The 24,053-nt window shown below is 38.8% G+C and overlaps 1 protein-coding gene across 6 annotated transcripts in view; it reads left to right on the top strand.

The window, feature by feature from the left end:
- Nucleotides 1-24,053, top strand: part of PHACTR1 (phosphatase and actin regulator 1) — a 298,201-nt gene that overhangs the window by 207,912 nt on the left and 66,236 nt on the right. For 5 of the 6 annotated variants that reach the window (XM_058802634.1, XM_058802626.1, XM_058802660.1 and 2 more), the window contains 2 exons: nt 16,690-16,770; nt 23,288-23,467. In XM_058802634.1, coding sequence (XP_058658617.1) covers nt 16,690-16,770; nt 23,288-23,467 — 261 coding nt within the window. The remainder of the gene's footprint in view (nt 1-16,689; nt 16,771-23,287; nt 23,468-24,053) is intronic. The other variant, XM_058802642.1, reaches the window with a different exon arrangement.

Here is a 24,053-nt window from a genome sequence, read left to right as displayed (position 1 = left end):
AAAACTGGCTTGAGGAACTATTCTTCAGCAAAATGTTGAAATAATTTAATTTTTTTTAAAGCCATAATAACCAATGTGATACTGTGAAAATCATCACCTAGGATCACCTATGATTGCTCTAGGAAGTGTGGTTAAAAGTCTGCCAGTGTTGGTGGTGTAGGAAAGGTTGGCCCTATGCCGTACCTTTGTCATTAAGTTAATGAGCAGCTCTTTCATATTCATTTTGCACCCTGCAATATAAATAGACTCATGTTTCTCCTATAAAAAATTAGTGCACAGTCAGTGAACTCCCACTGATGCTGGTGCTCTTCATTACTCACTTTGAGTAAAGCTGCAGTACACGGCTCCATGTGAATATGAGGATATGTTTAAAGGACTATAGCAGTATGCAAAGCAAAAATAGTCTATTAGCAAAATTGGCCAGAAGGAAAATTCCCATATTTATATATTTATTTATTCATAGTTTCTAGAAAGCTGAACTCATATCATATTTTCCTGCACACACACTTTGGGAAAAGCTCGAAAATCTTGCATTATCAAGACATTTGTTTTCCAAGCATGGCAAGCTGATGAATTCTATCAAGGGAAAATTGAAAAATAATCAAGATTTCACCAAACAGGCTTTCCTCATCTCCTTTCTCCATCAAAATTCAAATACAGCTTTTATTTTAGGAAGTTCTTAAAAGTAGAACTAAGCTGGTCCTTTTTTTCTTCCAACTTTGGGTACCTGTTCTGTGCACTTACCTTTGCACATCATGAAAGTAAAGACTTCCTTTGCAGCTGCTACCAGTGTACATGCCCAGTCCTAGATGGGTTTTGTTCAGGTCCAAGCCATAGAGAGGAGGAGCATGGTCTCCTACTTCAGCATAGGGATACTATAATGCACTGTCTGTGCTTCTCCAAAAGGTTTTGCTCTTACTGCAATAGTGAAGGCTAGGTTCTTCGTGTTTCTTTCTCCCTTGGGATTTACATTCTTTCTAGGGAAACCATCAGAGCTCTGGAAAGTGTTAGTGACTAGCTGCAGGATCCAGTGTACTCTCTAAGTTAAACTATGAATTAAGGAAAATCATTCTCTTGTGTTTTAGAGGAAGCCAGGCTTCAAGAACTACTTGAGTCTATGAAGATAACTTTGAAATTTCCTCAAAAATTTCCTAACTTAGCCTTTCAATCAAGTTCCACCTGGGGCAATTATTTCAGCCTTCCCCATTTGTACTTTGCCCCTGGAATTTTAACTGATGATGGTTTTTTTCCCTCCCTCAAGAATCGCAGTGCTGTGTTTACTAGCACATCACAATTATTGCTTCCCACCCCAGTACTGGCTGCACTTCAGGGGTGGTTGAGTAATCTGTTTATATAGGCTCAGGATGTATTACTGTCCTTGTGATAAAGATAATACCAAAAGCAATTTTAATGTGTCAATTGATTTTTTTAAGTTTGATTTGGTTGTCAGAGCCTGTACCTACTGCTTATGTTACTGAGATTGCTCTTCTTGCAATGTGTCAGGCCCTAAGAAGGGGATAGAACAGAGCACAATCTAAAAGTCACTTGAAGACAAAAAAGCCTCTTCTTTATAAATTGTGGGAAATCAAATGTATCATAGATTTTTCTTTGAGCTCTGGTGTCTGATCTCTGGTAAAAGTGACCTTCAATGGGAACAGGACTTCTGTTTCCATTTTCTTACATTTACAAGGAAGATGGATGTTATTATGTATTTATGTTTGCATTTTCTCATGTATATAAAAACTACCAATTTTTATCTGCTCTGGAAGACAATTATTCTGAGTAGTTCAACTTATGTCCTCTCCAGAAAAGAGTGGCAAAAAATGTTACCCAGTCCGTGCAAAAGTTTGGTTTTTATAGTGTCAACCACATAAAAACATATGATTGACTCTTTGGGGGAGGAGAACAAATTTACAAAGTCCAGTTACATTACACAACAAATATAATTTCAGTCTCTTAAAAGATCATTAATAAAACCAGAGGTAAACAAGCACCTTTTTAGCTGATATTTCTGAGATGGAATGAAAACAACAGTATGAAGCTATTGATTGCCTCTATCTCTTCTCAGACCTTTTTACATACTAAGAAAAAATTCAAATAGGATAAGCAACTGAAATTGATTAAAAAAAAAAAAAAAAGAAGAGCCTCTTGTTCTTTAAATTATTTTTAAACTGTCAACGTACTCTATTGTTCAGAGTAAATTAAGTAATGCAAAAATATGGCATCCTGCTGCATCAATTTAAATCTGCAGTAAGCACATGAACTCTAGTGAATAATTTCATCTAAGGTTTAAAAAGGTGATGAGAGCAGGATTTGGTTCTGTGATTGTAGTAATTAATTACCTAAGTCAGGCCTTTATTTTTTTTCTTGAAACAAAGTCAGAACTCACTATAATATGTTGAGATGGGGGAAGCCAGCTGGCATATCCCTATCTATCAATTGACTAAATAAATGCAGAGTCGTTAAATATAAAATCATCATTATTTCTCTTCTGTCCCTTGCCAAGGCAGTAAAACTTTTCTAATTATGTCCAATTCCACTCCATATATAATGCTGACTGAATATTTTCCTTCAGTGGTACCTGGGGCTCTGAGTAACCTGATGTAGTGGAAGGTGTCCCTGCCCATGGCAAGGGAGCTGGAACTAGATGATCTTCAGATCCCTTCCAACCCAAACCATTCTACAGTTCTGTGATTAGCAGACACACTTTCCTGACTCCTCCTTGAGGTCTAACAAACAACATAAGAAGGGGTATTTGAGCTCTAAAATATTTAAGATAATCCCTCAGAGCTGTATAAATGCCTAATACTACAGTGTGCAGCTGTGTGTTAGGTTTTATTTGCCGTATAGAAGTAAAAATAGACACTGCACATCCTACCCAGCCTTTATGAGACGATGGGAGATGTGCAGTATTTACTTTGACTGACACAGAGAAGAAAATTTCCAAACCAGATGCATTTTCAGTTTTATATTAATTTGTTTAATTAACTGCTGAATTTAAAAGCAAGAGGTTTCACGTCAAATTAGCCTAATTATCAGACTATTGCATCAGCAACAGTGTCTTGAAAAGGTGCAGTAGATGGATAAGATAGCAGTGGAGTGTGTTTCAGATTTTGCCTTGTTAAGAGGTGGATCAGAACTCTCTCTGAGCATAGGGAGGGTCAGAATGGAATATGCTCATTCACCCTCACAGAATCCATTCCAGTGTCTTTGAACTGAGTTTGTTGATACCAAAGCCATTTGGTGTTTGGTTGCTCAATCAGTAAAAAATGCATTGATATTCTGGAGCTCAACTATCAATATATGTCATCTTCATAAGACGCCAGGAGACTAATTTAGTGTTTAAAAAGCTATCCAAATAATGGCATGGAAATCTTGGGAATACAGTTCTGATATCAGAAGCTTTGCTGTGCTCAGAAAGGGTAAGAAATCTTGTTTTACAGAGAGCTGCTTCTCAATTTCCTTTAATGCTTCTCACTTTCCCTTCATATTTCAGAATGCAACAACTTAGCTCTGAACAGAAACACATAAGAGAGTGTTTAACTCAGTATTTAGCTCAGTCAAGCTTTTAAAAGTTTGTTTCTTCATAAAAGCATCATTTTGGGATTTTTTTTCTTCAATTCAGGACAATTGCTTCATGCTACTGAGGCAGAAAAGGCGAAGATTTAATAATGCTGTCATTTTGGGAGTGCACACAGTGTCTGTATGAAGGCAGCATCATTGCACTTTGCAGTCACTTAATGCAGCTCTGAGGTGAGATTGGGCTGCCAGACAGCCCTGCAACAAAAGGCAACACAATGTAAAGGACTTCTGCTATAAAAAAGTACATCAGGAATTTTATTTTTGTCTACTTAGTCCTTTCTCCCTCCGAGAGGTTCATTAGTCTCCAGTGGAAGATAGAGTATGATTCCTGCCTTTTAAAGAACGATGTCAAAGGAATCATTCTCACTGCTTTTCATGCAGATACTTGAACACCTGTTTCTCCTTCATTTATCTGCCAAAGAAGATTAGTTCAGGATAACACCTACTGATTTTATGAATTACTGCTGTGGTGTTTTTGCCTCATAGTAATAAAGGTGAATACCACAAATGACTTTTCTTTAGGCCTTCAGCAAAATTATATGCAACAAAATCAGAAGATGTGTGGGTTGCATGATAATTTTGCTTTAATGTTAAGCTAAATTTAAGATGCCATCATATGTAACTGTCGTGTTTCTTCATAGTGTATTTGTCTGAAATATACACCACCCCCTTATTCTGTAAGCCTCCTTGTTATTATGGCAAATTCAAATACCTTGTAGTCAACTAGTTTCAAGGAACCTTGCAATATTTGCACGTTATCAATGTCATCTTTTCCTACTGCTTATTCCTGATTTGCAATTATAATAATTCATGATATTTCAGTCATCCCCACAGCAACTAATTATGATGGTAGAAATAGGCTGACATCTATTGCTATTATGCAACAGAAATAAGTGAAAGTTCACAAGAAAAACCATACAAATCTTATTGATGTAAAAAAAAAAAGCCAGGATAAAGTTAGAACAGAAGAATATTTAGGTAGAGTTATCCACAAAATTGAGGGGATTTTTTTCCTGACTTATATCTGAAATTTGAAGCCACAGCAGTAATATTTTAATGTATAATTAATGTATTTATAGCAACATAACAGCATTTTGATTATCTTCAGAAAAATATTTCAAGGTACTGTCATCTTTGAATAGACTTTTAATTGCCAGAGAGCAGTGATTTGCATTATCTTTGTGGTTCTTTAGTGAAGTATTTGTCAAAATCTGCAGAACAAGTTGACTTTATTCTCTGTTAAAAAAAACATCTACAGTCAGGTCACAACCCAACACTGGGCAGAATTTCACATTTCAGGTTCACATTCCACTGTTCCTTCACATACTGTATTGCCAGAAAGCAATTCATAATAATTAAGATTTGTCCAGCATGAAATACAGCGCACGCTCTTGTACTTCCTAGAACTGAAAGAAAAAAAGTAAAAGAAGTCTTAGTATTCTTTGAAATTAATGAGTGAAAATTCCTGAAGCCTGTGTTGACAAAGGATTCTAAACCTGGATGCCATGCTAGCTAGTAAGCTGCTTTTGCAACCAGCACTACACAGGCCATGAAACTGAATCAATTTTTGTAATTTTAGATGTCAGTATGTTGAACTCCCTATTACTTAAGAGGTCTGATTTAATCATGCAAGAAAAATCCCCTGACTTGCATGATAAGGAGATAAAATTCAAGTTTCTTTCAAAGGCAAATCAGCTGCCTTTGCACATTTCCTGACAATTAGATAATGGTATAGTTTCGTGTGTTGGGATCAAGGGTGTTTTCTGCTGACTCATTAAACACACGTTTTAAAAATAAATTTACTCCAGGGCAGACATAGTAGAAAAAACCAAAGTCCATGGTAGTCCAGTATCTTTTCTTGTACTCAACAATTGTGTTACATGCAAGAAGCAGGGTAAGCAACTATTTATCTAACTCCTGACTTAAGAAATCAGATTGAAGTACTCAGAAATATCCAAATCAAGCCATGTGGATTTATCCTTTGTGTTGTTGGAACCAAATTTAGCTTTAATGGATATCTCATGCAGACAATTCCACAATGAAAAAAGGCGTTGTGCACAAAAGCACCTTTTTTTCAGTTGCACCCTGACCATTTTGTTGGGTGCTCTTTATCTCTGGTGTTTCATGAATGAGTCAATGAGTGTTCATGGTGTTGCAGACCTCTTGTGTTCCCTGTTGACTTCTGTCCTTGCTGTAGCATCTCTCTGTGCTGGCAATGGCCCCGCCTGGAGCAAAGGGCCGTGACCACACACAGGAGAGCCGGAGCTCGCAGCGCTGCCAAAGGCCGCCTCATGCATTCAGAGGGCAAAAGCCATTGTGCTGGGGGTTTGCTCTTGTCTCTGGCTCTGGAAGCATGCCGGGGCTGTGGAGATGCTTTGAGGGGCTATGCCAGGCCAAGGAAGCCCTGTCTGGTGTAGCTCCCAGCAGAGGATGTGTACTGATGTTGTCTGTCCTGTTTTGTGCTTGATTTTCCTCCAAGAGAACAGTCTGGTTTACATAGTGTGCAGCCTAGATGACACATACTGTGTATTTTTGTGAATATGAGGGGAGCCAGGACCTTGCTGTAAAAGAATAGATGACCAACAAAAAAGTGGTTCTGCTATTATTCTTTATTTCTCTGCAAACCCCATTCTTTTTTCATTTTTTTCATAACTTTTTTAGTCTTGATGTATCTCTTTGGAGATGGATACCCAAACTTGTGCTAGCTGTAGACTATTACACTAGCACAAAGGGGCTGTATATATTTCCTAGTAATTTCAGATTTCTGTTGCCTTTTTTTACTGCCCCAAGCATTAGGATGATGTTTTCAGATTATTCTCTGCAGAGTTGTCCAAGCACTATCTTCTGAGTGAGAATGACTAATAGAGCTGTTAAGTGTGTACAGTTAGGGCTGCCTTTTCCCAAATGTATTTTTTGCTCTTATCAATGTTGAATTTTGTCACACATCATTTAGTATCATAAGAATTCTTGTAGCTCTTTGCAGTCAGCCTTAGTTTTGACTGCAGTCAACAAATTTTGTCATCTCCCTATGGTCAACATTTCTTAACTGTGTTTTTGTAAGACATCCCTCTGTTTATGTATGGGACACTCCTTTTTAATTTCTACATGTTGCTATTCCACTAGAGGATAATCACATCTAATTATCTAATGCAATTTTAATTCTTCCAATGACCTTAACATAGAAGTTTTGGAACTTTGAGGAGGTCAACTTGGAACAAACATCTTCGTTCATTGACTTCAAACCCAGGAGAATTCTTCTCTCATCTTCTGTTCTAAGCCTCCAATGTGTAGCTTTATTCTATATAACTGTTCCTAGACTGGTGGATGGGAACAAGGCTTACTGGTCTGTAGTTCCAAGATGACTTTCAGACTTTAGAGAATAGCAACCTTCTATTTGCCATCTCCCATTTTTCTATCTTATCTAGATTACATATCACACTTACTCTGTTCATATTTGATTTCCTGATGAACTCAAGGAAGAAAACTGTCTGGTCTTGGCAGTTTGCTGCTCTGATTTTATTGATTTCTTTCAAAAGTTCTCCAAGTGACACTTCACTTAGAAAGAATTCCACAGCTCCTTGTAAAGAAGAGTTGCACTTTGCAATTCTGCTGAAGCTCTTCAGGATTAGCACTGATGTGAAAAATATTTGGCTTGTTTACCATGGCCTTTATTCTTCAGTACCATTGCTTTTAACCTTAGATCATCTATAATTCTATCAATTTTCTGTTTGGTTTTCTACACAATGAACAGAAAAACTGTATTAGGGTATTGAAAGCAGGGACACTTTCACAGATGTACTAAGATATGACACTGACAATATTATCTACATTTATAACGTGATTACACTGTAAGAAATGTCCAGAGTATTAATAATATCTCCTTCACTTCACTTCACTTCACTTCACTTCACTTCACTTCACTTCACTTCACTGTCCTTCTTGCCTCTTATTTTTGAAATTTGCTTTTCATATCAGTACTTCAGTTCAAAACTGTTACCATCTAAACATAAACATATTTCATATCTTCATCTCTGTCTCCCCATCCCAGACAAGCATCAGAACTGTTTTTGCACACACACACAAAAAGCATTAAGGTAAAATAAGAGGAAAAAATATGTTATTTTCTCAGATAACTTCAACATTTTCTGGAGAGGAGCATAAAGCAATTTCATCATTGGTGGCCTTAAAAAAAATATCATTATTAAAATAATGGAATAATTAGTATTAAAAGCAGGGTGGTGCATGCCAAATTCTCATGAATCTGTTCTGCATTCATGTTACTGTAACTGAAGTCACAGTCTGGTCGCTTTTCAGCCTGTTGATTCCAGAGGACTGCCATGTATAATGGAAAGTTTCTCTCCATCTGGGAATGTTATCCTTTCACCCCAAAGAAGCAAAAAAAGAGTCAAAGCAAGACTCTGAATGTGTAAAACATTCTGAAATTGCATGGTGGGCCTTTACTGTAGCTTGAACTGCTATCAGCTACCAAGCCAGAAAGCAGACTGCACTATTTTGGGAGATAAGACGCTGTCGTTAAAGACACTTTGGGGTTTTTTCAGCATTATGTACCAGCCAGCTAGCACCATTGCACAAGCTGGAAATATCATCCAAATATAATTGCTGGATGGTGTGACAGCTGCAATTCAAGAATCTTCTTATTTTGGAGGAAGTGTTTGTTGCTTTGTGATTCAGTCATTCTTATAATCAAGCATTAAATGAATGATTTCCTGTTTGGCTCCTAACAGAGGTCTGTGTTGAAGGGTTGATGCCGGTTCATTTCAATAACAAATGCATTTTTAATTTGTGTGTGCTTAGTCAAGATTTTCTGGGTGTAGAACAGTAGTGATGGTTTCTGAGAAGTATCTGAAATATTCATAACATTTCTCTCAAAACGGTGCTAAGCCAACTTCAGATTTAAGTAGGTATTTCTTAGTCACAAGCTGTGCTTTGTATTTATTTTTAGTAGGAGTACATGTAGACACAGATAAACAAGTCCCCATCTATTTTGCATGTCAGTTTGGGAGGCTACGGTGTACTAATTATTCCAGTCTAAGTGGAAAACTGTAATTTACTTCAACAGTGTTTGAGTCATGTGTGAATATATTTTAAATTATCTCAAATCCCTTTCTGGTGAAATAGGAGCATCCAGCAGAGCAGGCTTTTTCATTGTAGCCAAAATAGGATGTTGTTAGGGAGTAAAACACTGGATTTACACATCTGTCTGGCAGTGGGTACCAGGCAAAATATGTTTGTAAAGTTACAGCTGTAAGGTGAACTCAAGCTACACAGCAGTTGGCTGTTGCTATAGAGAGTTGTGCTGCTTGTCTTACTGACTACAGTTCTCTCTTTTTTCAGCAAGGTGATCCTCCCAGCTGGCAAATGAGGGGACCAAGTACTGGCCAGTAGCTTGGTTGTCATCTCCAAGTGGTCTGTCCAAGCATTCTTTCTGCCTTCTTATCATCAGTCTTCCATTGTTTTGGTTTTATCTCTAAATTTTTCCCCATACTTCCATCCCAGAAAAGCTGACTCCTTCACCTTTAAAAGTTACTCTGGAAAATCCAGTTTCCTGACATCTTCTAGACTTCTTTATGTAAACTGTGCTCTGTATTTTGCCATCTGGAAGTGTTGTCTGATGAGGAGCAAACCCAAAAGCAGCAGCTTGCCCGGGTAGTTACATGCCATGTGTAAACTCTGTCATGGAGAGAACTCTCCAGAGAGTCACAGGAGTTGTTATCTTATTGAAGCAATGTCCACTGTGGTTTTTGCTTTGAGGAAGGTCCCTTTAACTTATGCTATGCTGCAGAATATTGCAATATTGCAAATAGATATTTCTACTGTTGGCACTGCAGATCCCTTCTGCTGTCTCATCATTCTGAGAACCACCTTCTCAGGGCAAAGGAAACACTTTGCAGATATCTCACCCAGCTCTTCACCCACTTGCTTTTAGCATAGTTTTTGTCTGTTGTACATACAGAAATCTGAGACTGCAAGGTACCTAAACCAGGTTGAGTCACTTGTAAAAACCAGCCATTCCTTGGGATGTACAGCTGCTTCTGATGCTGCCATGTATCTTTTTCAGATGGCATCACTCATCTTGTCCAGTTGCAAAAGTTTGACATGTAGAACCCATATTCTTTGTTTTCCTTTGATATTACAACCTCTGCATGTTGTTACACAGAAGTCTGTAGGGGAAACCACCATTTGTGAAAATGTAAATGGATCTCCTACCTTTTGCTGGTGCTTAGAAGATAACCTCATTCCAGTCAGCCCTGTGGTGGTGATCACTATGGTCAATTAAGCTTTAGCACAGCTATAGCTACATAGGGTGCTGGTAGCAGCATGGACATAAGCAGGGGCTGTTCTAGTCTGCCAGGTTTCTTGCTTGGACAAAAGCCTTCTAATCAGCCAGTACCACCCCCTCACTGCTGTTTTTGATGCCTAAATTAAGAAGTCTCTGAGTGCCAGGTTATGGCTTTCCACTCTGCACTCACACTGTCTTTGCAGAGCAAGTGTACATTAAGATATGCTATGTTACGTTGTTGCAAATTTCTTTAATTAAGATACAGAATCTACTTTTTCATTAAGCTGTGAAAAGCAATACCTTTTGCTGGCCCAGCTTTCAAGTTCTTGACCTAGTACTGCCTAGGAACTCATGAAAACACTGTACAGCAATTCAGAGGGAAGAACAGAAGAAATGTATTTTCTTCATTTTTTCAATATTCTGATCTACTTTCTGAATTTCTCCCTAACTTCTCAAGTGTGACTAGAAAAGCAATTATGTACAAAAGGTATAAAAATGCAAGTCTTTCAAAAATCCTTTTGATAGATTATCACAGTTTGCTGACACAGTGGAGTTCTGTTTTGCTCTTTATTAGCTAGGCAGCTGAGGGTGGTAACATGTTTCTTAAGGTGTCTACAATCTTGTTTTCTTTTCAAACCTGCTTTCTTAGGGTTGTTTTTTTTCCCCCGAACACACAGCTTTTGTTATGTGTGTCAAGATTTCTTGTTTTATCTCCTGCTTTCATGCATTCATCTTCTGCCATGCTTGCTCGGCTTGGCCTGTGAAATCCATTATGTTGGGTTTCTTTGGATCTAACTTGAAGTGTAGTTCTTTCCCTAGGAAGACACCTTCTTTGATTGATTTTTTTAAGGCCTTCTGTATGAAAAAAATACAGTCTATCTGTTCTTGGATTAGGTTTCTGATTTCTTTGGTTCAGAAAGAATAAAGAACTATTGTGGTAGAGTTGTTCAGATATAATTTCTCTGCCTTTCCCTGTGTTTGCTGAATTTCTGGTTGCATGCTCTTTTTCTGAGTTATGTTCCTGTATTGTGATCTCAGTGTGGTTTGTAGTATTTTGATTAGCTTCTGCAGTTCTGTATTCACAGATTTGACTTTGCATCCACTTTCCTCCCAAGTCTGTCCTCTGGCAGTTCACTTGTAGTAATGGTCAGTACAAGTCTAGGGTTTTCTTAAGGCTGCTTTCATTTCTTCCCCAGTTTCACTTTCTTTCTCAATCAGTAAGGAAAAGAAGATTGAATTTTTATCTGTAGTTACCAGGTGTGCCAACTGTTTCACCTCATAAAGTCTTCCAGTGTGTAACCAGGAATTTTAGATTTGATCCTGCACTCTCAAAGGAATGTGTATATTTTTACTGTGTCATTTCAAAGGATTACCTGTCACAAATGAAGATTTATCATGTTCCCAGTCTAGTGCTTCTAACTGGAAATGGACCATTGTCTTGAGCTGGTCTGTATTGGAGTGGAAGCAAGATGCCTTGACATCATCTTCTCTATGCTTTTACATAGTCACAATCTAAAAGAAGTCCAGTTGTACTTGCAAGACTGGAAATGAAATAAAATAAAAACAATTGGGGGTGGGATGTTAATTTTATTTTTCCTCTTTTTCCTGTTATTTTACTTGCCTTGATGACAGTAGCAAATTTTAAGTCTAGAAGGGTCATTTCCTAGCCTAGAGTGTTGGCCCATGGTCACAGAGCAGGTGCTGTTAATGCTTTGCTACTGATGTAGCAGGTGGTGTGCCAAGTTGCTGCAGCTTGTCTGTACCTCACTTTTCCACTCCGGTAGTGATGAGCTGAGTTTGCTTGAAGAATGTTTTGAGTTACTCTTTAGTGTGGCATCAGTGCTGTGGGGCTTCTCTGTGTTATTAGTTTGTCTCGTAGCACATGCCACAGAAGTTTTCCAAGTGATTCACATACTGAAGGGAGTTTGTTTGGTCAGCTGATTTGGAGAGGTACTTCTATACACTTTTCAAAATCAAACTTAACCTTTTATACCAGCCTATTTTTTTCCTTCAAATGTTCTTATTTCATAGAATGGGAGTGCTAGGCTACAGTCACAACAAGGAATGTCATGGGCAAGCACACAGACAAAAAGAGGCCCCCAGCCTTTTCTAGGAAGTAATCTGTCTGAATTAGGTTTTGTAGTTGGTACTGTTGCAGGAAAACCTTGGCTGGTATTAGAGATGCTCAAAACTTTTGTAAGGAACTTTAAATCTCAAAGATTCAGAAGCCTGTTGGAATAGTTTTACTTTCCTCAGGCTTTAAGATACCTATTCATGTTTGAAGCCAAGGAAAATTCATATTTAGCAATGAGCAGAGCAATACAGGTATTTTTTAACCAAGCTATGTTTTGGTATTGGTCATACCCCAAGCTCAGTGCAACAATGCTGAGTGTCATGCCATAGCTATTAAAACAACCCCAAAATTAATGGAGCTCTCAGTGAGCTGATACATCTACATTTTCCTCAGTGATGTCTAAGACTTGCACCTATAGCAGTATTTCTTTTCTTAAAACTACTCTCTTCAGTCAATTTTAATTTCAGGGGTATATTCAGCCCTATTTTTATGCATCTTTATCTCAGTCATTCACCCTTAGATTCCTTTGCAGTCAGTGCAGCCTAACAGGCACTTCCAAGGTGCAACTCAATCTTGTTAAGATTCTTACATTATTCTGAGGTTAATGATGCCCAAGACTTGATCATAACATATGAGGAGACCAACGCAGAGGCAGAAGCCCACACTATAAAAATTTGTATCAGCTGAATCCTACTTCATTTGATTGCCAAGAAAGTCTACCTAGTTGTGAAAATTTCAAGATGATGTGTAACATTTTTAAATACATAATCCATCACATTTGAAAATCTCTTCTTCCTTATAAATCTAAAGAAAACAGTGATGGTTGTTTATCTAAACATTGTGAAAAGCAATTGGTTTACTTGTTTCTAATTATTCAGATCTGAATTATTAGCAAAGCAGATTTCTATTAAAAGCAAGTATAATTGAAAGCTTCTGCTCTCAGCTTCATCCTGTAACAACCTTTGCTTTCTAAAATCATCATGAAAATTACAGTGGCCTTTGAAAGGAAGAATTCATGCAAAGCATCCCCCAGTGCTTTTTAAAACAAAAGCCAAGGACAACCTCAGAAAAAAGCAAGGTTAAGATCCAATTGGCCAGCACAGACTGGGATTTTGTTTCAGTTGTCAGACGAAAAGGGCAGGCCTTGTTTATTTAGTCCACCCTTTGGTGTAGCAGCAACATGACAATTGCTGCAAAGGAGGACACTTTATCATTATCTTGTATAATAATATTTATTATTAATTTATTGTTGTCTCATATAGATGCAGGTTGGAATAGTTCATCTGAGGTGTTTTTGCCTCGGAGGGAAGACAGGAGGACGGGAAGTCTGTGTGTCCTGACGGCACAAATGCCGCTCTGGCTGGTTAATGGAGCAGCAGGAGCGCTGGGCTCAGCGGCAGCGCGGAGCTTCGCCGGCTCAGCTGGAGGAGCAGCCCACAAGCACTGCCATCACGGAGCACAGCAGCCTGTTAAAGGGATAAAGACAAAACTGTGTTTGATTTTCAGAGTGGAGGGGCAGGAACTTCTCCTGACCCTGTCAAGGCTTTACTGATCTTAATGGGTCTGCCACAGAGGAAAAACTCTGCTTGAACAGCAGAGGGGGGCTGCTCCTGAGGGACGAGTTCAAAAATAGCAGCTCAGAAACATTAATAAAAACATTTCCCACTGTTTCTTCATCAAAGCATAAAAGAAACAGCGTACTGCAGAGCACACTGGCAAAATCTGTACGCTTCTACCATTAAGTACACATGGGCTCATTTCTCTAAACTAGTAACTGAGAGTTTCTTGTAGAGTGGATGAATTTGTTGCAGTAACTAGTTTCTGGAATAAGTAGATCCCATAAAGAGGGCTTAATGCTTATTTCTAATCTCCTGGAAGGTTGTACAAATGAAAAAAAATGAGGTTAATCACCAAGGAAAAACACTAATGAAGTAATACATCTTTTCTTAAATATTAATTATAATTCATTTTTTCCCATCACAGAATTTACACGGTTCTCATGAATCAAGGATTAATTCAAAGGTTTACATTTATCCTCTGCTGTGAATGGATTCCTTCTCAGTGGAGAGTGAATGAATTTATTTTGTACCAGCTTTCTGCTTGAAATGAAAATCCTTCATAAAAGAACTGGCAATCTTAGTCAGAGAAATCCAGACCAAGTAAAGCATTTCATTGTTCAGAGTGTTAGACTCTAATGAGTTCTGTGTCTAAATGTTTTCATTTTTTTTCCATCTGATCAGCAATAGCTTAGCAGGTTATGCACTTAAATGTACAACACTTGTTTGGGAGGAAGATTTGAATTGAAGAAAGGCAGCATGTTCCACAGTTTTAATATAACATCTGCTATCATTCAGTGCTGCTCTTAGCCCAGCATGCCCTTCCTCTAAATATCTTATTAATTAAACTGGCTTAGTAGGAAAATAGTTAATACTATAAGTCCTGTACCTACTTAGAAAGGATTTAGAAACTGAAAAAATTTATTTTGTCTGAGCTTCAGCTCAAGGGTTGTAGGTTTTTTCATTCTTGAAAACAAGCAGATCACAATAGGGAATATCCGATAAATTTATATATGTACAGTCTTCAAAATATTTATATTCTATCTTTGAATGCAAAATGACTGTGTTTCTTACCAGTACTATGATAATGAGGTGGGACCTCCTAGCCATGAAGTCATACGCTGCTACCTTGCATAACCAGCTCTTGTCTGGGCAGGAGGGTGACACAGGACACCCAGGTGGATGCCAGTGAATTTGTGTGCAAAATGGGGATCTCTTACTTAGCTATCTGTGGTCAGATAGAGTACAGAAATAGAATTTGCCTGTGTCTTTGTTCTGTGTGCAGTGCTGCTGTCTGTATGCAGAAACTGCTGCTTTGCTGCTGATTCACCCAGCTTGGTTTCCCACTGACGAGCAAGTTCAGTGTGCTGCTTATTCTAACAGAAAATTACACTTTTTGAGACCTATTGGAAAAGGTGCTGGGTGCCACCAAATTGCTCTTTAAACTCAGTCAGTTTTAACAATTTCTTTGGTGGGAAAAGGCTCAGGAATTAGTTGCAGCTTGTTCTGGCTCTTCTTGGAAGGTCTGAGAGCAGCTATTCTTAAGGAGGAAGAGAAAAAAGCTTTAAATGCTGCACCAGAACAAGACCCTTTCAGCACAGGGAAAAGGCAGCTTGGAGAGCAGTCTGCAGTGTGACTCCAGAGTTTTGTAGTTGAGCCTTTCTTTTCAAAAGCATATTAAAAACTTAGAAATCAGTGTTTCATTGCAAGTCAGCTGAGGTGCCTAAAGCACTTCTTCAAATGGTGTTGTTAGTTTAACAACCTCCAAAATGAAACTGCACCATGTGGCTGGTTAATGGGTATGGGGTCTGGTGCTTCAGCAAAGGGACCTGCCTTTAATTCTCATCCATGCTGAAGTTCAGAGAGTGTGTCTCTACCTGGGGAGACCAGGGTTTTTAACTAGCTTCTGACTGTACATATTGGTCATCTTTGTCCTGAAGAATACATGCTCAAAACTGATTTTAAAAACAGGGAAAAAAATTTATTCTGTGGAAAAAAGTGAAGCAGAGCTGGCCTTGTTCATATTAGCCCTAAGTATCTGGCAGCAAATAAGTTGCAATAAGCACAGTGTGCCAGTATAAGCATAGCTAATTCACTAGATATATGGGTCCCTGTGGGAACAATCAACACACAGCAGTACCAAGAAAGGTTGCACCTTCCTGTTTTCAGGGGAGAAGAGGGGGTTTCCAAGCCTCTTTTGCTTTAAATCTGCCTTGGGCAGGCTGAGGATGCTAAGTCCCAGTTCATTTGTGTGTGTGTGTGTATGTGTGCATCAGTGCTGGGTCTGCTAGAGGAGCATATGGCAGAAGCCATTTGCCCTTGACTGTGCCTCTTTTTTGGCAGGCACAGGCTTGTTTCTCACAGAGCGGGTTCAGTCACAGCCACTCCTTCACATCACTTCTTGAGCCCCCAGCTTCTGGCTTTCAGCTCTTTGCCTGTGTGTGTGTCCTTTGTGGTGTTTTGGTTAATTGGACGTTGTTTTAATTACTACTGCACTAAAGAAACATGTATTTTCTATCTGTCATTTTGCTGCTCAGTGACCGCGGTCTCCAAGCAGCCAATACACAACTTGAGCTGTTCAAATCTGGCATAAATTGCAGTGGCTCTCTTGGAGTTTCCCTGCTTTACATCTCTTTAGGGGAAGACACTCCTCCAGGGAAGAGAAGGCTCTATTAATCAGCTCTTTTTTTGCACTGTCCCAAACACCATAACGTGCCCTCACTGGAACAAGTGGCAAAGAAGCCTTGGCTTTCACAGCTTGGACACAGTCCATGGCCATGTTCTGTGGCCACATCTTTCCTTGGTTTGAGCCTTTGTGTTGCCTTCTTTCTTACCTTTCCCTCTTCAGCTCCTGCAATAATCTCCCTTTTCTCCCTTTGCTGTCCCTAACTCTCCACAGAAATCAGAAATGTTTGGCTTATGTGTCAAAACCAAGCAATGGCTGTGCAGACATGCCCTTAAATCAGTCAGTTTACCACCATTTCTGTCAGTAACAGCCACACTGCAGTAGCAGACAGATTCTCTGGACTACCAGTAGCCTTTATTTCGAGATGCTAAACTGCACTGACTTGAAGAGGAGAAAGAGCATTTTTAAATGCCTTTAAAAGGCATAGAGCCTTTTAAAACAATAATTTCCCTTCTTTTCTGTTTATATTGACCCTTATCCTTTGTTACAGCTTTGGAAAGAAAAATGTCAATGAGGCAAAGCAGAGAGGAGCTTATAAAACGAGGAGTGCTGAAAGAAATTTTTGATAAAGGTAAGTGTTTTTCTTTTCACAACAGTAAATTGGCATCCCATATAGCTTTATGGCCAGACATTGCATAATTGTAACACTAGAAACCAGGAACAGAGAGTTCTGAATTGCAAGACTGTGCAAAATAAGATCTCTGAACACTTCTCTTGACTTTGCTGTGATCTGGCCCTCTCTGTTGAATACATGTGGTAGTTAGTTAGCAAATAAAAATTAAAAATAATCGGAAATGTAAAGCAATAGAAATAAAAATCACAGCAATAGGCAGTAGTCACTGACTGCAAAGAGCAAAGCATCCAGGCTGTGGAGAAATGTAGTGGGTTCATGTCTCTGTGTGTTGCCATTGTCTGGTTGAGTCACTTTGGAATTAACTGTTGTGGAAAAGGGAAACATTTAAAGGTTTTGGATCCTGATGAGCACAGAACTATATACTTTCCCTTGAAACAGTTCAGAAGAGATAATAATTCCTTGTTCAGGATAATTAATTTGTTGAGTTTTTAGTGTCTTGTTTATGCAAAATGCCATTGTTTTACAAAAATCATTGTTTTACACTGGTAACACAATACATAGTTGACATCTGTTACATACATGTCAGTATTTGAGTGCGTCTTCTATTTGTTTTGCTGCTTCCCTTGTCAATTACTAAGGTAATTAATTCAACAAATTATATAAAAACATAATAAAGTTACTTCTTAATCACAATAGAACTTATGCATATGCTTTAAAGCCTCATTAATTCAAAGTCTAAAGGTTTTTGACATAGCAGTAGAAATAGCAGTACAAAATCTCATAGAAGTCAACAGAAATTAGAAGTTTCCACAAATATTAGAAGTATGGCCTATTTCAAAAATTCAGGACCATTTAAATCTGTTACCTGCTTTTTACTCGAGCTTATTAGGAATTTAAAAATTTACTAACTCAGGCTGCTAATTTTTTTAAGTTAAAAACAAACTGCAGCAAAAATGTGCTTATCATTAAATTTTACAGTTTCTACTAGTTATGTGTAGTAGTGTGCTCTCACTATGACCTAGTGGCTTATAAACCATCCTAGATGCAACTTGAGAGTAAAAACAAGTCCTGTCAACAGGCTTGCCCTTCTCACTGCTTTGCGCTGCCCCCGTTTTGTAGTGTGACTCAGATCAGACCGCAGCCAGTGAGGCGGGGTCCAGGCTGTCACACCAAGGGATCAGTGCTTCAGCCAGCTCAGAAGGCAGCCTTCAGTCACACCTCTGTCCCAGGTGTGACCTCCTTCATCCCTGCCTCGCATCCCACATGTAGCCACCCTCTGAACCAGCCCTACATAACCCTAAAGGCTTCCCCAGGAAAAATCTTTTCTGTGAAGTCTTCTGTGACTTGCCTTCCACGTTGAAACTTGAGAAGATTCCTCTTCTATTGCTACCAAAGCATGCTACCAAAGCATTACAGGTTTTTTTTCTTCTTGATCAAATGATATTGTTTGAAAACTTCTGTGTCATCTTGTGAAGCAAATTGTAAGTTGTCTGTAGGCATTTGAAAGAAAGAAATTATTTCCTCTTTATAGCGATTTTTCACCTTTACAAAGCTGATATGAATAGAAAGAGGTAGGGCAGAGAAGAAGGTGGTAATACACAAGAATAGCAGCAGTACTCAAACAGCTGTGATGATACAAGGATGTGAACAAGGCAAGATGTGTAGAGCAAAAGCATTATTTCCTTCAGTGGTGTAATAATCTGAGAGTAATTCTAATGAAGGATTTTTTTCATTGACAACCTTAAGTGGAAGTTACATTTTCTTTGTAATTCCTGTTAGGTAACCTCTAATTCTTTGAGAAAACAACAGACCTTTAGCATTTCCTGGTAGAACGCTTTATTTGATTGTGGTAGCACCTTCCATGCCAAGAGGCATCTTGCACAGACAATAGGTGTAAATCTCTTTATCTCCCTTTCCTAAGAGGTGGGCAAAGCAGGCCTGTGAGTAACTTTGGCTTTTTCTTTCTTTAAAAACCCATACCGATAAAAGGAAATAGTGCAGGCAGATTGACCCAAGAACAAGAATTTTTGCCTTGTGTTTTGTTTTGTTTTTGTCAAATCTTCTACCTTGAAGAAAAGCATAATTAGCTGGTTGGTTTTCCTGCTGTTTAAGGTGACAGTCTGACCTGTTTGCTTCAGGATTTGCTGACTTTTCAGAGGACTTCGTGTCACCCAGCAGGTGAAAATTATCAGAGTGCAGTAAGTCACAGTAGTCACACATAGGAGAGTCACTGCAGTCCAGCTGCTGCATTTGGAAAACAAGAAATGCTGTTATTATTTCAGTGACCCCCACATTTAAATTAGTCACTTGAAGCTGCTCCTGACTGAACTGCAGAGAGCGCTTCCTTACTAAGGGCCAAACTCATGACAGAATCAGTTTCTGTTATCTTCCATTTCCAGGGGTCTGTGACTTGAGTATTCTGAAAATGTAGGCAAAGGCTATAATCTTTTTCAAATACTCTGTACTTTTGGAAAATAGTTAGTTGAAGAAGTATCTGATTAAGCTCCTGCTGTTCTTATAATTTGTGGGCAGATAGTCCTGAGAGGTTAAAAACACATCTTCCACCTGCATCATAGAACATACCTCAACATTTAGAGGAACTCATATTTTTGCCATCACTCCTACACATAGGAGCAGACCTTGATTTCCACATGGAGGTGTAACCGTCCCAAAAACATCTGTCATTAGAATTGCCCACTGTTTCATGCTGCTGGTCAAAGAACTAAATCTACTTGTAGTATTTTGATAGCTCTTCTTCTTTCTGAATGTAGATGACATTGCCTGTAGTGAGAAATTTCTGAATATGAATGTGCACCAATTACTTATGCCAAAGGCAATGTTGCAATGGTTTTCCAAGAAAACATGGGCAGTCTTCGTCTTTTATATTCTGGTATTCAAAATTGAAGTTTTGAACTCCTCCAGAAGCAGCCTGTCTCAAACTCCATGGCATCCCGCAAAATCAGGCATCTGCTTAGGTGCTGAAGTTGTGCAGGATCCCAGCTACTGTTCTAAGGTAGCCACCAAGGCTAGGAAACAGTTCCAGGGGCAGGTCTTGACCACATACAAGAACACCCAGTTTTCCATTTCCCACCCTTGGGGTCATGGCAGAGAATGACAATGAATTTTACTCTGCCCTTCCTAGTCTTTGTCATCAAGAATTTATTGCTTGGACAGTCTACTTGAGAGCAGACAAGTATTGAAGGAAATAACCCTATCCAAAAATTAATCCAGGATTTCAGCTTGTCCATTTTGACTTCCATAGCCAGTCTTCTGTAGAAGGAATGCATGAGTGTGGCACTTTTCAGATATGCAAAAAGTTGTGTACTCTAAGGTAGTTCAGAGTAAAAGACACAGTGAGAGGGTAGGCAGAGCTACAAAAAAGGGGGAACACAACAGGACTGGTTTGTGCCAGTCAGTGTGATGCACTGTGGGCTGCTTCACACCAGGCAATGTTTTAGAAGTACCTGAGAGTGGAAAATGCAGATGTGTTCAGGAGTACAAACCATGCTTAGGAGCCACAGGTTTTGAAGACATCGTCTGTGTATCTCTGGGCCTTCGTCCCATGCTGTGCTTTCACATGCTGATATGAATCAGTGTCTGGGCAGAGTCCTTTGCATAAGAGAGTTTCCTCTGAGGTCCTGTTTTTTCAGTGACCTCAGGTGTGCAGAGTCTCCTGAGTAAGAGAAGGAAGAGCAGCCTTCATGTGCTCTCTTGCTGCAGAGGTCAAGCTACTCCCTCCTGGACCTGTCCAGTTTCACGCACAGCTGATGTTATTAAAGCTCCTGGACTTAGTAATTTTCCACTAAGTAGCACCAGACACTGTGAAAACAGCAAAGGATTTAGCAAGTCTGAGAACAAAAGATTACATATGTTATCACTGTGCAAAATTAACTTTAAAGTCATAGCCAGTTCCTGAAAACAGATAAGTTCATCCTTGTATATGTAATAATTGCATTACCGGGATTCTTTTCATTTGTATATCAGCCAACTGGAATAGCTTTAATACTTTGAAAATAATAAGTAATTTGCCTTTTGTATCTGGTTGTCAAGCATATCTCTGATGCAGGATTAATTCATACTGAGATACTCTTTCCTCTACAAATTATTTTTTCCACATCTTTGATCTGTTTGCTGTACTTGAGCAACTCTCCAGGTAGCTCTTCTTTAAGCAACACCTGATTTAGGGTGTATATTTCAGTCATGATTCTGTGCCATGTCTGATGATTTCATTCAAATCCCAGGACAAGCTTTAGACTCTAAATCAAGATTAAAGCTATTCAGATGTAAGATTAAAAAAGGTTACATTGTCAGTACAGAAAGATGCCATGCATTAGTATTAAGACAAAAGGTAAAAGCCAAAATTTTATCTTACATTTTACTTTTTTTGCAATTGTAGGTCTTCATGGATCATTCAAATGCTGTCTTTTTAAATCATGCTAATATACCTTGAGAAGTACATAGCACACTTAAGACAGTAGGATTTCAAGGTGCTCAGCATATTACAATAGGCATCTCACTTCATGAAGAATGTGTAGTCATCTCTCCAAAAAGCAAACATTGCTGGGTTTGTCATGCATACTTTTCTCATAGTTACAGTCACATTTAGTTTGAATTAATGCACTGAATTAATGAATATATTGCTGGACACAGTTGCTGCCTTTCATTCAAGAAGCAGATGCTCTACATAAGAAATAGTTACACTCTTCCATGAAACCAGGGACTGAGAGAACATTAATCCTTATCCCAAACATGTCTTCATAAAAGGGAGACAGAGCCAGCATAGAGTACACAGCATTTCTGCCCAAACAGCTAAGTAAAAAAATGTTTACTTTCCTAGGCAGCAAAAATTAAAAAAAAAAATTCAGCCAGTATGTAAGCTGAAGTAAACAGCTTTGAATAGAATGGGCACAGCAGTTAGAAAGGAGTTTGCGCTACATACACTTGGCCCAAGCCCATAGGTTTAATTCATGTTGCCACCTTTTAGCCAGCTCAGTTGATCTCTCAAAGTCATGGGTCAGGTTTCAGTCTAGTATGATGTGACTGCACTACCATAATAGCTCTCTGGGCTCCAAAAAGCGTCCAACAAAACCAAGAAAGTCAAGACCTCGGTATTCATAATAATTCCAAAATAGATAGGAGGCCATCTTCACTTGCTGTAGAGAAGCTTTAAATGGCAGAAACATTATTCTGAATAGTTATCAGCTAATGTATTTTCAGACTTGTTAATTGCTGTATACTAGCACCAAAATTAGACTTTTTATCTTTTCAGTATTGTTTTCCAAAGTGATTTGTTAGCCCTGTGAGGGGAAAATGTGCGCTTATTTGACTGATGTACATCTCCACTCAATACATTGAGCCACATATGGCTAATCAGTAGTGCCCAAAAAGCTAAAAGCATATTCTGAAATCCTGAGTTTCATTTTTAGAAGTAATTTAAATAGTAAAATCAAGTTCTGCATATTTGCCTGCTGGTTTTTAATTTTACAGGTCACATTTCAGTTATATTTTCAGGTTTCCATTTGTAACCATAGGGGCTGAACACTTTGCTTTATAAAACTCTAATTGTGATGTCCATGTAGTCACTGCCTCCAGGTACCCGAGTGCTGTGCTTAACAAGTTCAGAGATAAAAATCATACAGGTTGACATCATAGAGAATAATCTGAATCCTTTCTTCTGCTCTTTATTATTTCTAATGTGAAGGGATATTTGATAGGAAAGAAAATGCCAGCTGCTGTCACAGAAATTTTGCTCAGATAGAGGAGATATTATTAGTAACTATAAAAACAGGCTTTCTAAATGGAATCTGATATACCCCAGTATCAAGACTTTACATCAGGCAAATAAAAAAAATATTTTCTCTTCCTTATATAAAATGTGGTTATTTGTATGTAAAACAGGGACATATCCCTGTGATTTTGTGTCCCTTATAGCATAAAAGTTGGTGTGGGGAAAGCTAATAATTATTGTTATTAATATTAAAATGTTATATACAGTATGTATTAATATTCTTTAGTTCCAGCCTACTGTCATTCCTGACTTCCCAGATTCAACAAAGAGAGGGAAAACAGATTTTTTTTTGGCATTGGATGGGACTGCATGTCTATGTGGGTCAATGATGGTCAGGAATCAACCAACTTAGAACACGGTTCATAATGACTATTCCAGGGTAGAGCAAAAGATGAATACAGATATTTGACTATAATTATATGTTACTCCAGAGGTGCTACCACCATCACTGATAGGCTCAGCCGTGGCCAGCAGTAGGTCCAGCTTGGAACTGGTTCCATCAGACATGGGGGAAACTTCTGGCAGCTACTCACAGAAGTCACCCATGTAGACCCCCTGGTATCAAAACTTTTCCACGTAAACCCAGTGCATGTGTATATAGAAGATCTCAGTCCAAGTTCCTCATTTGAAAACAATCTAAATGGAAATAGATTTAATTTAAAATTCTGTCTGCATTTTATTTATGTCTCTTTTTTTGCCATTCTTCTTTCCTCCGACTATGAACAGATGGGGAACTTTCCATACCAAATGAAGAAGGAGCTTTGGAGAATGGACAGCCTCTGGGCTCTGGGCTGAGCTCCAGCCAGGTGTCCCTGCCAGCCCTAGCAGAACTGGAGTCAGTCCCAGCATCTGTGGAACCCTGCTCATATGAAGTGCTCCCAACCACAGAGATCATGGATGGGACAGGTAACATCTCATTTATGTTATGGTGTAGATACTCTAAGCTGTTTGAAACAAGTTTTTGACTTCTAACATTTGGTGTTTAGCCCTGAGAAATCCTTGTCAAAATGAAGGTCTTCTGGTGTAGAAGGAGGTGACAGTATAGAGATTGTCACTGAATGCTCCACAAGAAATTTTGACTGACATGATGGAGAATTAATGCTCTACCTCTAGGCCAGTAACCTCTCTCAGAGTGAGGCAAAACCCCTGCACTTTGTGAACATGTAAAAAGCAGGTTTCCAGCTCTCTGTCTACATCTCAGATGTACCAATGAGCTCTAGAGCAGAGAGCTTACAACACTTTTGAGCCCTGGGGTACAACTTTGTGCCCTCTACCTGCCCCATGGTGCTGTCTGTAGTTCCCACCACACATCTGTCAGTAACTAACACAGTCAGCTGCCCTGCCCTGGGTGAGGCTGGCTGCTCTTCTTCCCCAGCCTGTGCAGGGAGACAGTAATGCTCTACATCTAGGTTAGCTCCTCTTTCTGCATCAGGTTGTGCTGCTGAGAGTTGTGGACAAAGGTCAAGTGAGGAAAAGTGAGCAGTAGAAGTTG

The sequence above is a fragment of the Ammospiza caudacuta genome, chromosome 1 (assembly GCF_027887145.1).
Source record: "Ammospiza caudacuta isolate bAmmCau1 chromosome 1, bAmmCau1.pri, whole genome shotgun sequence".
NCBI lineage: Eukaryota > Metazoa > Chordata > Aves > Passeriformes > Passerellidae > Ammospiza > Ammospiza caudacuta.
The sequence above is the reverse complement of the archived record's forward strand: the minus strand, read 5'-3'. Positions and strand labels throughout refer to the sequence as shown.